The sequence below is a fragment of the Nicotiana attenuata genome, chromosome 12, assembly GCF_001879085.1.
Source record: "Nicotiana attenuata strain UT chromosome 12, NIATTr2, whole genome shotgun sequence".
In the NCBI taxonomy this organism is placed as follows: Eukaryota; Viridiplantae; Streptophyta; class Magnoliopsida; order Solanales; family Solanaceae; genus Nicotiana; species Nicotiana attenuata.
In genome coordinates this window covers 47,805,346-47,820,493 of record NC_032000.1, presented here as the reverse complement: position 1 = coordinate 47,820,493, position 15,148 = coordinate 47,805,346, and the positions used below count along the sequence as shown (strand labels likewise).

The 15,148-nt window shown below is 36.1% G+C and overlaps 1 protein-coding gene across 1 annotated transcript; it reads left to right on the top strand.

The window, feature by feature from the left end:
- On the top strand, positions 1,137-3,198 carry LOC109235686. Its single transcript, XM_019401890.1, has 4 exons — positions 1,137-1,255; positions 1,450-1,627; positions 1,729-1,795; positions 2,319-3,198. The coding sequence occupies exons 2-4, from the start codon at positions 1,473-1,475 to the stop codon at positions 2,625-2,627; spliced, it is 531 nt and encodes a 176-aa protein (XP_019257435.1). The 5' UTR covers positions 1,137-1,255; positions 1,450-1,472; the 3' UTR covers positions 2,628-3,198.

Sequence of the window (15,148 nt, the reverse complement as noted above, 5' to 3'; positions counted from 1 at the left end):
TGTATTTATTTCATACCAGCTTTGTAAACTCCATTCTTAGAAGCTCATGATTTGTACTACCAGTCCTTGGGAAATGTATCGGTTTTAGATATTTTCTTTCATTTAATTGTCTCATTTATTTCATTGAAATTGGATAGTTGTTAATTGGCTTACCTAGCGGGCTGGGGGTTAGGTGCCATCACGACTAGTTGGATTTTTGCGATCGTGACAGTAGGAGAGCAAATTGTGAGAAAAAATGACGACGATGGGGGGCTATTTATAGTTTTTAAAAGGTTAAAAATGTGATTTATCAATTATTAGGGGTGTGGGACTATTTTCTTAAGAGGGTAGGCCGAAATGGCCAAAAATGCAAAAAAAATAGCCGTTGCCCAACGGTCATTTTTGAATTTGCATAACGGTAACCAGGCTGGACCGGGTTGCAGCCGGTTAAATTTAGTAGTGGGTTGCTGGGCTTACCGGGCTCCGGGGCACCGGTTACCAAAAAAAGTCAGCCCCTGTTCGGCTAAGCCCCTAACCCTCCCCAACCCGTCTCACCCCCCTAGCGGATCGGGCTGAACCGGGTCGAACCGGGATGGTAGTGGGCTGCCCGGCCCGGCCCGTTTAACAGGTTTAGGTGAAGCCCACTAGGTATTTCAAATATTATTCGATAAGTCCACAATGCATGATCTAACTTTAAAATCCAATCCTTACATAGATACATCAACAATTATTTTTTCTCAAAATTCTTTTTAGTTCTCTTGGAAACCTCGACATCACTATTGGTTTGTGCATCTAGTAAGCATGTTTTGTGTGTATCTAATTTATTTTGACTAGGCATCGAATTAAAAAAGAAAATCTTTTAACATTTATAATCTAAAATAAATTATAAAATATTTGTATGATTATAAATTATCTTAATAAGAATAAAATAAAAACATTTAAAATCAAAATTATATCTAAATATATAAAATACGTTTATTATTTGAAGTGCATCACATTCACATATTTTAAGACAGAAAGTATTTGTTTGGTCAAGTGGGAGAACATGTGCACCCAAGTGCACGTGCATTTACAACATAAAAATCGTACTAAATCACAACCTAAAACCCATCCAACAGACAAATTCATTAATTTTCACGCGTTTCTCTCTCTCTCTCTCCTTTTCCAGAATATAAATCTACCTCCGCATCACATCATTTCTCTCTCTCTCTCTCCGAAAAATCTCTCATTTGCTACTTTCTCTCTCGTCCATTCACGGGGCATCAACCAGTTAAAGGTACCTTCCTCTTCGCCGCATCTCTTTTTTCTCTCCTTACCTAAACCAATTAGTTTGCGAAAATCTCTAATCACCATAATTTCTCCTATGTTTAGATTTAGTAATTTTTATATGTATATATTAAGTACTTATTTTGGTATGGGAGATAAATATTGAAAATATTGAAAATCTTCTTCTTCTGTATTGTTTTTCAGGCTTTGTTCAGTAAAACTCGAAAATGAACAAATTTGCATATAGTCAAAATGCCTTGGTGGGTTTTGTCGGTGTTGGAGAGATGACTAACGGCGTTTATAGATCAAACGGCGTCGTTTGTCCCAAGCCTCGTAGGGGTGGGCTATTCAATTGTGCACCTTTTCCGTTGGGACAAATTAAGTATGTCTCTTTTTTCTCTTAGATTGATTTGTTTTTTCTCCTTTGTTGATTTTGTTTTGGTTATTTATTTTGGGTATTTATACGTTTTTTTGGTCTTTTAGCAATCAAGAAATGGAGGGTTGCGATTTGAAAGCAGGAACTGAGCTTCTCGATATCATTCTCACCAAGGTAATTACTAATTAGTGTAGTAATTAGTCACCCATTAGATGATTTTATTTAATTTTAATCTCTTGATTTTGATTAGGGAGCTGAGCTTAGGTTCAGAGTTTAAGATGATAATTTGTTGTCAATTTAAAAAAAAATAATACTACTAGTTAAAAAGTTAATTTCTCAATGGAAATAAATCTGAAAATGTTTTATAAATTTGAAATGTTGAAAGTTGTTAAATTCTATAAAATAAGGTTGTATCAAATATTTAAGTACATTCGAAAATGAGAAAGATTAGCTTACCAATTAAGACAGAGGAAGTAAATTTTACTCTATAAATTCTGATAAATTCTATACTCTATAAATACTGATAAATTCTTCTTCTCCCTCTAGTTTCATGTATTCAGTCGAAGTTTATTGATTCACTCAACCTGTTTCCTTAAGCTATTAATAGTGTTTTTTCATTAGAAATTTAGTCTGTTAACTACTTAGACTACTTAATTCAATTAGTCTAGCTAAAAATTCTGATTTTTTCTGTGATCAGGGGAGATATGATGTTGAGAATTCCGATTTGCAGTTGGCTTCATCTCCACCATTTTTTTGTGGATCTCCGCCTAACCGGACTTCAAATCCCCTGACTCAAGACGCCCATTTTGGTGACGACAATTTTGTACTTGTGCCACCAATTCAAGAATCAGCAGTACCAGCACCTTCACCACCACCACCCTTCTCCTCCTCCAGTCGTATGACCGGAGGTGGCTGCGTTCGAGTGAAGTTCGGGAACAATTCAGCTCCTGTGAGGATTGAAGGGTTTAATTGTCGTGGTAGCTGCAGCATCTCCGCTGTTGCTTAGGTATACATATAACATTCACTTACTCAGACATGACGGAAAAGAGCAGAAAATTGTGTGGAGAGAAACCAAAACCAATTCGTTTAGCTTTGTGTATATATTGAGTGAAAGAAAGAAAGAAGGTACTCCTCTTTTGCTGATGAGTTTTGTTCTGCAATCATTCAGATACCTGTAATCTGTATATTGTAATGAGGTGATGAATGAGTGTCAAATTGAGAATAGGAAAGCAATAACTTGAGCTCTAAGAGGGAGAAAGGCTAAAGATTGTCATCTTTTCTCTGGGAGTATTAGGATTCTTTACTATAATTAGGGCAATGTATGAGTTGGGAGTATTTATTTAGTGTAGTGTGAAGACTCAAGAGACACTTATTTAGAAGAGATGGTCTTCTTAGAAATTCTTTTTATCTTGTATTCTACTAGTGATATTTTTTCATTTTCAGTAAGCTACTGTATTGTTAATACTTTAGCTCTTTAGATGGAAAGAGTATCTTGTCAACCTTTGATGATGAGTCATGTAACTATTTAAGGAATTACATTATATTACAGTTATCATATAAATATTTTTATATTTTCAGTGTAATAGCATGTTACTATTTGTCTTCTGTTTCACTCTTCAATTCATAGTTTGTTAATTGTAGTTGGCTTTATATAAAGTTTACAAAGAAAAGTGCAGCCTAGTGTATAAAATATCTCGTGTTCATGCAAGGTTGGGGGAAGAGTCACACTTCGAGAAGGTGTGATGTAGGCAGCCTATCCTGATGCAAGCATCAGTAGAATCTACGGCTCGAAAAGGCAATGTTATGGTTGCTCCAGCTCCTTTCATAAAATTTACCAAGTGCTTTAGTATAAGTCCATACAGTCGCGTTCATATCGCCGCTTGCTTGGGATTTTGAACTTAACGATAAGTTATCTCTCATATGTTTGGCATATGGAATAAGTAAAGATGCCAAATTGCACAACACAAGTTGGGGAGGAAATAATGTTATCCGATGGTGAAACATTGGAAACTACGTGGACGGATTTGTATCTTAGGTTTAGAGTGGTCATAAAAATCCGGAAAACCGAACCAAATCGAACAAAGAACCGATACTTTTTAGGTTTGGTTTGGTTTTGGTTTTGAATTTTAAAAACAGATCAAATTTGGTTTGGTTTTGGTTTTGATAAAAAAAATAACCGAAAAAAACCGAACCTAACCGACTATAAAAGTAGCTATTTAAAATTATTATTACACCTACGTATATGTATTTTTATATAAAGTTTCTAAAATTTTGTCGTACATATTAGTCATTTGTATTTTTAGTCTTGTTCTTTGCTATTATAATATTCTAATTTTTTGCCTTTACATTCAAGTTTGATTGGTAGTTTTCTTTTGCAAGTACAAGAATTTATTTCATAATAAAAATAATCGATTTTTAATTGAGTACTTTCATCACTATTTAATTCAATTATCATCAATATATCTTGGTAAATGATAGATTTCTCAAAGAGCAATTGATTTGATAGTGTTACGTTGAAAATGTAGTCGCCGGAATATGCGTTTGGTAGTGTATGTCTCATATTTAAGAAAAAACCGATAAATCATCGAAAAAACCGAAAAACCGACAAAAAAACGACAAAGACCGAATCGATAAAAAATCGACTAAATTGGTTTGGTTTGGTTCAAATATTTGAAAAACCGACTTACTTGGTTTGGTTTCTTTTTAGGGAAAAATCGATCCAAACCGAACCATGAACACCCCTACTTAGGTTATTTGCTTTGAGCATCTCTTTTAATAAGTATTTAAGTTATTATTTGATAGTGTAAAGATTTTGCAGTAAATAGATTTTAACTTGTACTAACAAGTTAGTTATTATTTTTATCAAATTATAAATTAATGTTATGAATAGACTTACTTATATTTACTTAATTTTTTTTCTTATATTTACTTAAATAAAATATAAGAAAAAATAAAATAAAATAAAAAAATTAAGTATAGCGGGAGCTTAGTTCACCGGACTGCCAAAAAAAGAAAAAAAATTATACAGTCACTACTTAAATTTAGATTCAATAAATAATGATGGTATCTGAGTCAGCTTGCGTGTAGTGCAATTTGATATCCTATTGATATCTATGATCTTCCACCAGCACATATATTATGTATTTGCCAATCAAAACATCGATAGATGAAAAAAGAAATTACTTAACATTTTTGTTTATGTTTTAGATTTGAAATTTAAAACATTTTTTATGTACTAGGTTTTACTCAACTCCCACCCATGGGTGGTATTTGCTTTTAATCATGTGATTTGGTTGAATTGAATGTCAGCCCAAAGAGAGTGTTAATTGCTGACAACTTTGTCTAAAATAATAGGCTGGCTTTTGCTAATGGTTAGAGACAATGGTATAAAAGAATGGCAAGTTGGTGGGGCTTCCCCTTGCCCCTTTGTACTTTCCAAGAAGGGTACCATACAACTAACAAACTTTGAGAATGTTGTGTGCCGACTGTGTTGTCGTTATAATCCGCTTAGCATGTGTGTTTGCATGTGGAGTATTATAACAGTAAAGGTGTTTACCGGACGGACTGGACCGGGTTGATCATGAGATAAAACAGCCCGCTGTTTAGTGGGCTGGCATACTGGGCTTTTGGGCCTATCCGGTTCGAACCGGGCCATTTTCTTAAGTGTATTATATTTTCTTATTCCAAGTAATTGATACTTAAGTGCTTGCAAACTTCTAAATAATAAAATGAATATTTTAAGACATAAATTTAACTTTTAAAGTTTAAACTTTAAAGTGTTAAATTTGAAATTTGAATTTTAAAACTTTAAAATTGAAATTAAGTGGCTACATAAAATTATTGTAAAAATTGCACGGGACGCTCTATTTGATCGCCCCCATTTAACCAATACCCATTTTTTTTTAAAGTTTTAACTTTGTACCCACTTTTTAAACAACTTCAGCCCCCTTTCTCCTTCTTTTTCTTCTTCTTCTTCTTCTTCTTCTTCTTCTTCTTCTTCTTTCTTCTGCTACTGTTGGTAATGCTATGAAACTTCAGTTCATGGGATGATTGCCATAAGTATGTTTATCAGATTATTTAAAAATAAATTATAAATAATTACGTATAGACAATAATTTGTGAATATTTTCACGTAATTATGTTCTTTTCACGTTTATTATTTTCAAAATTTATGATTTAGATATTGTTGGCAATCTGATTATTTTATAGTAGTAATGTACTATGAAAGAATAAGGTGATTATTTATCTAGTATGTTAGAAAGCTTTTTCAAAAACTTCAGCTTATATAGTGCTGAAGTTTTTACAAATGAACTAAATAACTTCAGCATCTTCTGCTGAAGTTTTTGAATAAGCTTTATGACAAAACTAATGAATCCAGGAAATAGCACGGTCTAGCCAGTTTTCAGACTGGTCATTCAAAAGCCAGCGTTTATCAAGTCAATGAAAAATAGCCACTATTTTGCTGCAACAGAGACCGGTCCAGCATAATATACTGGAGTTCGGTGCACCTGTGTATGAACTTCCAGCATATTATGATGGAACTCCAACACACGAAAAGTTCCAGCATAATATACTGGAGATTCGAGCACTTGTGTATGAACTTCCAGCATATTATACTGGACCGGTATACTTTGCTGGAACTCCAGTATAATATGCTGGAATTCTAGTGTACTTATGCTGGAACTCCATCATATTATGCTGGAGTTCCAGCATACTTATCCTGGAACTCCAATATAATATGTCGGAGTTCAAGTATACTTATGCTGGAACTCCAGCATAATATACTGGCGTATTTTCCGGGTTTTGAACATTTTTTCACTCAGATTTATCTTTACATGAAAAGTGGCTAAATTTCGATTACTTTTGAAACTGGGCTATTTTTGAACGCCCACTTGTAAATATGACTATTTTTGAATTTCTCCCCAAAAAAACTTCAGCTTATATAGTGCTAAAGTTTTTACAAATGAACTAAATAACTTCAGCATCTTCTGCTAAAGTTTTTGAAAAAGCTTATCCAGGACAAAAAAAAACTTCAACTTATTTAGTGTTGAAGTTTTTACAAATGAACTGAATAACTTCAGCATCTTCTACTGAAGTTTTTGAAAAAGTTTTATGACAAAACTAATGAATCCAGGACAAAAAAATTCAGCTATTTTAGTGCTGAAGTTTTTACAAATGAACTAAATAACTTCAGCATCTTCTGCTGAAGTTTTTGAAAAAGTTTTATGACAAAACTAATAAATACAGGAGAAAAAAACTTCAGCTATTTTAGTGCTGAAGTTTTTACAAATGAACTAAATAACTTCAGCATCTTATCCAAGACAAAAAACTTCAATGTATTGCCTTTGCTACTTCAGGCCCGTCTACTAGAATGCTGAAGTTTTGCATGATTGCCTTTGCTACTTCAGCCCCGTATGCTGAAGTTACGCGAAAAAGTGGGTACGCTTACAATTTTTTTTTGCAAAGCGGGCACAAGTTAAAACGTGACCCAAAAAGCGGGTATAGATGCAAATCCCCCAAAATAATTTGGTAAGACCAATATGTAAGGATCAAATTTTAAAGGCTTTCATTTCATATTTTCATTACATAATAATACTTCAAATTAACTTGCAAGTTCTATTTTTTATTTTTTTTTATTTTTGAACTTGCAAATTAAAGGTTTACATTTCACAACACTCAAAAGTTTAGTGTTTACTACTGGCAAATGCCAATAAGAGCAAATTGTCTTATAAACTAACACATTAAGCTTAAATAAGTCTAATAAATTCAAAATAACACAGATTGTCTTAAATCAACTTAAATACGAAATCTTGGAAGACGCTCGAGAGAACCCTTGATATGCTTCCTTAAATCATTTGTGCCCACCCACTTTCGATGAATATTAAAGACTCGATCACGGTTCTTACACTCTACTTTGCGAACTTCTTCATTTTCTTCTACCTCCTCAAATTGTTCTCAAACATGTGAGCGCACTCTAGAAGCACGGGGCATGATTGAACTTGAACCTAATAAAAATGGTAATCATACTTCACTTGAGAATCGTAATTTTGTAGTGGCTCCGTAAATAATTGATAAAACATAAAATAATAATTAATTGAAAACTTGAGAGCAATAAGCAATTCAATAATCAAGAGGGAATTAGAGTAGAAGAAAAGAGTAAGTTGTGAGAAAAATAAAGAGCGGGGGCGGAGGGGGGAGGGGGCTATTTATAGTTTTTAAAAGGCTTAAAATGTTATTTATCAATTATTAGGGTTGGAGGGCTATTTTAGTAAGGGGTAGGACGAAATGGCTAAAAGTGCAAAAAATGGTCGTTAAACAAAAAAAGTTTGAAACGTAAACTGGGCTGGAACCCGATTAAAACCCGTGATCGGGTTACCGGGCTAGCCGGTTCCGGTGCACCGATACCCAAAAAAGGCCCGACTCTGTCTGAACAACCCCTACCTTAGCCAACCCGTCTCACCTCTTACCGGACCAGACCGGACTGAACGGGGCTATTAGTGGGCCGGCCCAACCCGATTAACACCTTTAATTAATAAGGATAAGATGCTAAAGCTAGACGGCTTCAAAAGCAAACTACTTCCAAGAAACAGACGGATTTTAAAACGAGTTCTATAGTTTTAATTAAAATCATTAGATTAGGTTCTCCTCAAATAATGTATACATATTTCAAAACAAGACGAAATTATATGTTTAATAAGGTCATATTCATTCTGAAATTGTTGACTTTAAATTCAGAATTTGTCTCTGCTTCAAAACTATTGGTTGGAAAGTTGAAGGGTAAGCTACTAAATCGTTGGCTCTCAACCCATCGATCAACTACTGCAATAATCTACTAGTGTCAAATGAAGGAATTGAAGTAAACTTTTAGCCTGTTTGGCCAAGCCGGAGAAATCAGCTTATTTTGAGAAATGCTTTTTTTAAAAGTGTTTTTGAAAAATGTACTTTGGAGAGAAGCAGTTTGTGTTTGGCTAATTACTCTTAAAAGCACTTTTGAGCAATAATTTGTGTTTGGCCAAGCTTTTCAGAAAGTGCTTTTAAGTATCAAATTACGAATAAGGACAAGAATAGATTTACTTTATAGTTAATATTATAAGTAAATAAATAATATCAAAAATTTGTTATTACATGCAATAATTAAACTTTTCATTTTATTTAAGTAAAATATGAAAATAAAATTAAAAAGTTCTTAATTCTTTTAATATAAGTTAAATATATTAAAAATTATTTAACAAATATAAAAGCATTCATCGCTAAAGGCACTATATATTAGAAGCTATCCTAAAAATAAGAAGAAATATTTATACATTAATATCCTAAGTATTAAGTTTAGCGGTTATTTTGGTATATACTATATTGTGTTAAGGGCATTTTTGGTAAGAAGAAAAGTCAAAATTGCTGCTGCTTCTGCTTTTGGGAAGAAACTACTTTTTTCTGTTTCTCAGAAATTGTTTCTGCTTCTTCCCAAAAGCACTTTTTTTCCTCCAAAAAGCTTGGCCAAACACCTCAAGTTAGGGGAAAAAAGTACTTTTGGCCTCTTGAGAAGCTTGGCCAAACAGGCTATTAAATGGATCAAAACAAGTAAAATAATAATGATCCACCCTGTCAAAAGTTTACATGAGTCAAAAATTTCACTAAACAATGGATTATAATCAGCTATGTTCATTTATAAGTAATTTATTACAAAAAAATTGTTCAATTCATAAAATATTATTAATATAAGCCAAATATTACTAATATTAGCCAATTAGTTTTTTATAGCCGAAAAAGATCAAATTTTTACTTTTTTTTAGTGGTTATTTAGAATAGATTGGGTACATCTTAAGGAGCTTGAATCTCAGTTTTGGGATGATTTGGTGGAGTTTTGAGGTGGTTTGAATAGAAAATTCGAAGTAGAAGATGAACATGAAAAAAAGTATCACACTGTATATCACAAATGTATCATATTTGTATCAAAAGTTTATTACATGTATACCTATGTGTGAGATACATGAGTGATACATGTGTTGCAGAAGAATTTTTTTAATTCAATTTTAACTACGAATTTTGATATCATATCAGTCCAAATCATCTCTAATGTCACGACCCCAGTTCGCCCTCCGTGAACTATCGTGACGGCACCTAGTTTCTACGACTAGGTAAGCCTAATAAATGCATAAACAAACTAATCTTGCGGAATAAATGATCAAAGGTCGAATAACTGAAAGAAATAGTATTTAAATGCTGCTTGGCATATACACACAACTTTTCAAAATCTGATACACTATCCCAAAACCCGGAAACTCACGGATCCACAAGCTGAGAAAAACACTACACAGCTCTAATCTCCGGAATGTCTAACAAGAACAAAAAGTACAGAAGGGCTAAATACTAAATGCAGGACTAGAAAGAGACTCCTCGGTTGCAGACGAGGCAGATATACCTCGAAGTCCCGTAGGATCGCCTCGCCTCAAGAATGGTAAGCCTGAGTAGAGGTACCTGGATATGCACATGAAAAACATGCGCAGGAAGGGCATGAGTACACCACATCGGTACATAGTAAGTGCCAAGCCTAACCTCGGTTGGGTAGTGAAGAGAAAGGTCAGGGCCCTACTGAGATTAAATAAGATATAAGGTTTAACAGGGTGAAATAAACAGTGTAAATAAGTAACACAAGATATAAAGGACAGCAACAACTATCACAGAGGCAGGTAAAACACAGTAAGAGATATAGCTCAGCTCCAAGATAACAACCGGGGATCTCCCAGGATACCGTCCTGTAGTTCCCAAATATAAATATCATATCTAGTGGATCTCCCGGGTGCAGTCCCGTAGTCCAACTCATAAATGTGCAGAGGGATCTCCCCGAATGCAATTCCGCAGTCCCGAGGTAAACATACATGGGAGCTCCCGGGATATCGTCCCATAGTCCCAAAGTAAAAGTGCAGGGGGATCTCCCGGAATACCGTTCTGTAGTTACAAAGTAAACATGCAGGGGAGCTCCCGGGATACCGTGCCGTAGTCCCAAAGTAAATACGCAGCAACAACAGGAATTCAATTCAATCAATTTCATATCAAACGTGAAGCAGGAAATCCTAATCTAGCATGGTTCACGTAATACAATTAAGGCAGTTAAGGCAAATAGAGCAATTTAGTCAAGTGGATATGCTTCTCTAGGCTACAGCAGGTTTAGTTTCCAAAGAGTGTAAGCAAGAAAAGGAAGAACACAATGCAAGGCTATTTTTAATGAAAAATCGTATTTCCAACAATTTGCACAAGTACGCGCTTGTCACCTCACGTACGAGGCATTTCAATTACCACAATATCAATCCTAAGGGGAAAAGTTCCCCAACACAAGGTTAGACAAGCCACTTACCTCGAACAAGTGCAAGTCAACCTGAAACCACGCCTTTGTCACGAGTATCCGACTCCGAATGGCCAAAATATATCCAATTAAATTTCATAATGTAAATAACACTTCAAGTAACTGATTCTATAATTAAATTCTAAGCTAATACGCGAAATTAGGTAAAATGACCAAAATGCCCCTCAGGCCCACGTCTCGGAATCGGATAAAATTTATATTTTCAAAAACCTCGTACTCTCACGAGTTCATACATACCAAGAACACTGAAATCGGAGTCCAAATGACCCCTCAAATCCTCATTTAAAGGCCTCTTAAACTCAAGCCCTAATTACCCCCTTTTCTCAAATTTCTCATCACTAATTAGGTCTTTAATCACATAAAAACGAGTTATGAAGTCAAAAATGTTACCTCCAAGTGATTCCTCTTTGTTTTTCTCAAAAGTCTCTCTCAAAAGCTTGAAACCCGGATGAAAATGGTGAAAGAATGGCTCAATTTCGCAAAGGCAACCAAATATAGGTTCTGCCCAGCGATTCCCGTATTTGCGGTCCCGCTTCTGCGGAAATTACATTGCATCTGCGACTTCCATTTAAGTGACAAAAAATCCGCATCTGCGATTGCTCTTCCGCAGATGCGCCACCGCTTCTGCGGTATTCCTTCCGCATCTGCGGAACCTGAAGGAAAATGGAAAAATCCGCTTCTGCGGTCTTCTTAGCCGCTTCTGCGGCCCCGCATTTGCGGTTCCCAAACCGCAGATGTGAATATACCAGAAGCAGCAAAAAATACAGCAGCTGCAACATTTCTCAAAACTCCCCATCAACCACCCGAAATCATCCCGAAGCCCCCGGGACCTCAACCAATGGCACCAACAAGTCTAATACCACTCCCCAAACTTGTACCAATCCTTAAAACACCTAAAACAACATCGAAACCTCAAATTAACCATGGATTCAAGCCTAAGAACTCCAAATTTCTCAAAATACGCATTCGATCAAAAAGTCTATCAAACCTCGTCCGAATAACCTGAAATTTTGCACACACGTCCCAAATGACATAGCTGAACTATAGCAACTCTTGGAATTCCATTCCGACCCTCGGATCAAAAACTCACTATCAAACCGGAAACTTCAAAATTCGACCTTTCGGCATTTCAAGCTTAAATTAGCTACGGACCTCCAAAATACAATCCGACCACGCCCCTAAACCCGAAATCACCTAACGAAGCTAATGTAACCCTCGGATTTCCATTCCGAGGCCGTCTTCATACTGTTCCGACTACGGTCAACTTTCCAACACTTAAGCTCTCATTTAGGGACTAAGTGTCCCAAAACTCTCCGGAACTCAAAACCGAACGTCCCGGCAAATCAAAACAGCAGAAATAAACTTGGGGGAAGTAGTTAATAGGGGAACGGGGCGTATATTCCAAAAACAACCGGCCGGGTCGTTACATCTAATCTTCCTCAAATTTTGTATATTGACTTTTATATATATGTATATATATATATATATGTCTTCAATAAATTTCAATCATACCCATTGAAAAATATCCTTTTTTGCTTAGATTATTGGAATCTTGTATATATTTATTTATATTTCATCACTTTATTGCTACCTTATCCATGAAATTTCCTTTCCGTCTTGCATCTAATGTTGACGCTTAAAAATATGGAAGGAGATCTTTGCATGTGATTCTTGGAGAGAAAGAACCTTATTTATTTGGGTTTTCAATTTATATATGTGCTTGGCTAGTTTTAGTAAGTCTATGATTAATGGCTAGAGATCGGTATGTTGGGACTTATTTGGGACATTTCTGTAACATTTCATTATTCAAAAAAAAATCATTTTTACATTTGTTTGTTCCCATTTTATTAATTGTTTAAACAATAAACCAGAAATTTATTTTTCCAGTTTAGGGATAAAAAATGTGTGGAAGTATAAAGAAAGAAAATATAAATAACAAATTATTCTACTAGATGCGTCAGGGATAACTCAAGGCAATCCATCAATCAATATATTCTATTCCAAAACGCCAAGTTTGGATGGATTACACATTTGGGGCCAAATATTGAAACTCTAGTTGCTTATTATTGTATACGGTTAAAATCCGGCCCACTCGATTTTACTGATTTATCGAGACCAGTGTAAAGGATCGAAGATCGATCCCGTAATAGATCGGACTGAGGCACGAGGACGAGGTACTGAGTTCGAGATTTTAGGTACCTGTCAAGATCGAGGCTGGTAGTGATTGAGACCAAATGAGACAGACATCGAGCAAGATCGAAGTAGCATAACAACAGAAAGGCGAGATATCCGTGACTGGTCGAAGATCATGGCGAAAATCTCGGAAGGGGTCGAATCAAGAGCGGTTGTTTAGCCTATCATGGGATTTGCTTCTGTAATTAGAATTGTACCATAAGTAGGATTCCTCTACTATATAAACAGGGGTTAAATCATTCTGTAAAAAATGGACATTCACGCATATCAAAGCAATATAACACTCTTTTAGCTTATATTCTCTTGTTCATCATCTTGCCTTATTTTCACTTGTTCTGGCATCAATCAACTCGAGGGCATTCTAAACCGACAGGGTTGAATTCCGTCCCGACACTAGTTTGCTTTACTTTATTGTTAATTTCTATCACTAATCATCTCGTTTATCAATTGGTATTAGGTGAAATCATGTGTCCTTATAACCACATTATAAATTTAATTATTATCCAATTTTAAGGGTAAACAGTTTGGCGCCCACCGTGGGGCTAAGGATAATAAAGATTGCCTGGTATTAGTTCTCATAACACACACTGCTTTACGCTTGTTCTCGTAAGTGTCTTTGATTTCAGGAATCAACATGTCAAACTCTCAAGTAGCACCCGCTTACACAGACAACGACCTTGGTCTTCATGGGGGCGAGAACGAAAACATAGTCGCCCCGGGAAACGGAGTACCTCCAGTCAACCCCGACGGACCGCCGGCCATAGACCCAGTCGATGTCTGCTCTCATATTGCCATTAATGGGAATTTGGGCGTCGACCCTGAAAATAACGTCCGCAGAGATGCTCGAGCAGCCGATGAGAACGCACAGAGCAGTGAAGAAGGCAGAATTAGCCTTCAAATAATATTCGAGATGTTGCAAACTCAACAAGCTGCGATAGCACAACTCCAAAATCAGAATCGAGCACCAAGCAGAATTGAGCTCGAAACATCACAAAAGTTGTTCATAGGGCCAAACCTGTACCGGAGAGATCGAATGCCAGTGAATCGGGGACTGACCCCGCCATTATGAAGATGCTCGAGGAGCTCACTAAACGGATTGAATCAGGTGAAAAGAAAATCGAGGCCAATGACAAAAAGGTAGAAACTTACAACTCCAGGGTTGACCAAATACCGGGGGCACCCCCAATTCTAAAGGGTTTGGATTCGAAGAAGTTCGTGCAGAAGCCTATCCCTCCAAGTGCAGCTCCAAAGCCCATCCCCAAAAAATTTCGCATGCCAGAAATTCCTAAATATAATGGAACCACCGACCCTAATGAGCATGTCACTTCTTATACATCCGCAATAAAGGGGAATGACTTTGAAGATGATGAGATTGAATCTGTTCTATTGAAAAAGTTTGGAGAAACTTTATCGAAAGGGGCAATGATATGGTACCACAATCTGCCACCCAATTCCATCGATTACTTTGACATGCTTGTAGATTCCTTCGTAAAGGCACACGCCGGAGCAATAAAGGTTGCGACTAGGAAGTCGGACCTCTTCAAAGTGACACAAAAAGGACAACGAAATGATAAGGGAATTCGTATCTCGGTTCCAGATGGAATGTATGGACCTACCCCCGGTCACAGATGATTGGGTTGTTCAAGATTTTACTCAAGGTTTGAATCAACGAAGTTCTATAGCATCACGATAACTAAAGCAAAATTTAATTGAATATCCAGCTGTGACCTGGGCCGATATACATAATTGGTACCAGTCAAAGATCTGGGTCGAGGATGATCAATTGGGAACCCCTGTCCGATTCTGTTTACCCAAATAGGCCCGTCGGCATAATTCAAAGGGACATCGATAGAGAACCCAATTGAACAGAGATCGGTATCAACATACGGCGCAGATCGTAGAAACTACGACCCAGGACGTAATCCCGTCTGAAATGATCGAAGGAATGATCGAGGACAGAACTCCCGAGGGCT

Excerpts from the sequence above, each read along its gene's own strand:
- LOC109235686 (XM_019401890.1), top strand. The coding sequence starts at position 1,473 with ATGAACAAATTTGCATATAGTCAAAATGCCTTGGTGGGTTTTGTCGGT. Across the intron at positions 1,628-1,728 it reads TTTCCGTTGGGACAAATTAA|CAATCAAGAAATGGAGGGTT; the intron begins GTATGTCTCTTT and ends TTGGTCTTTTAG. Across the intron at positions 1,796-2,318 it reads TCGATATCATTCTCACCAAG|GGGAGATATGATGTTGAGAA; the intron begins GTAATTACTAAT and ends TTCTGTGATCAG.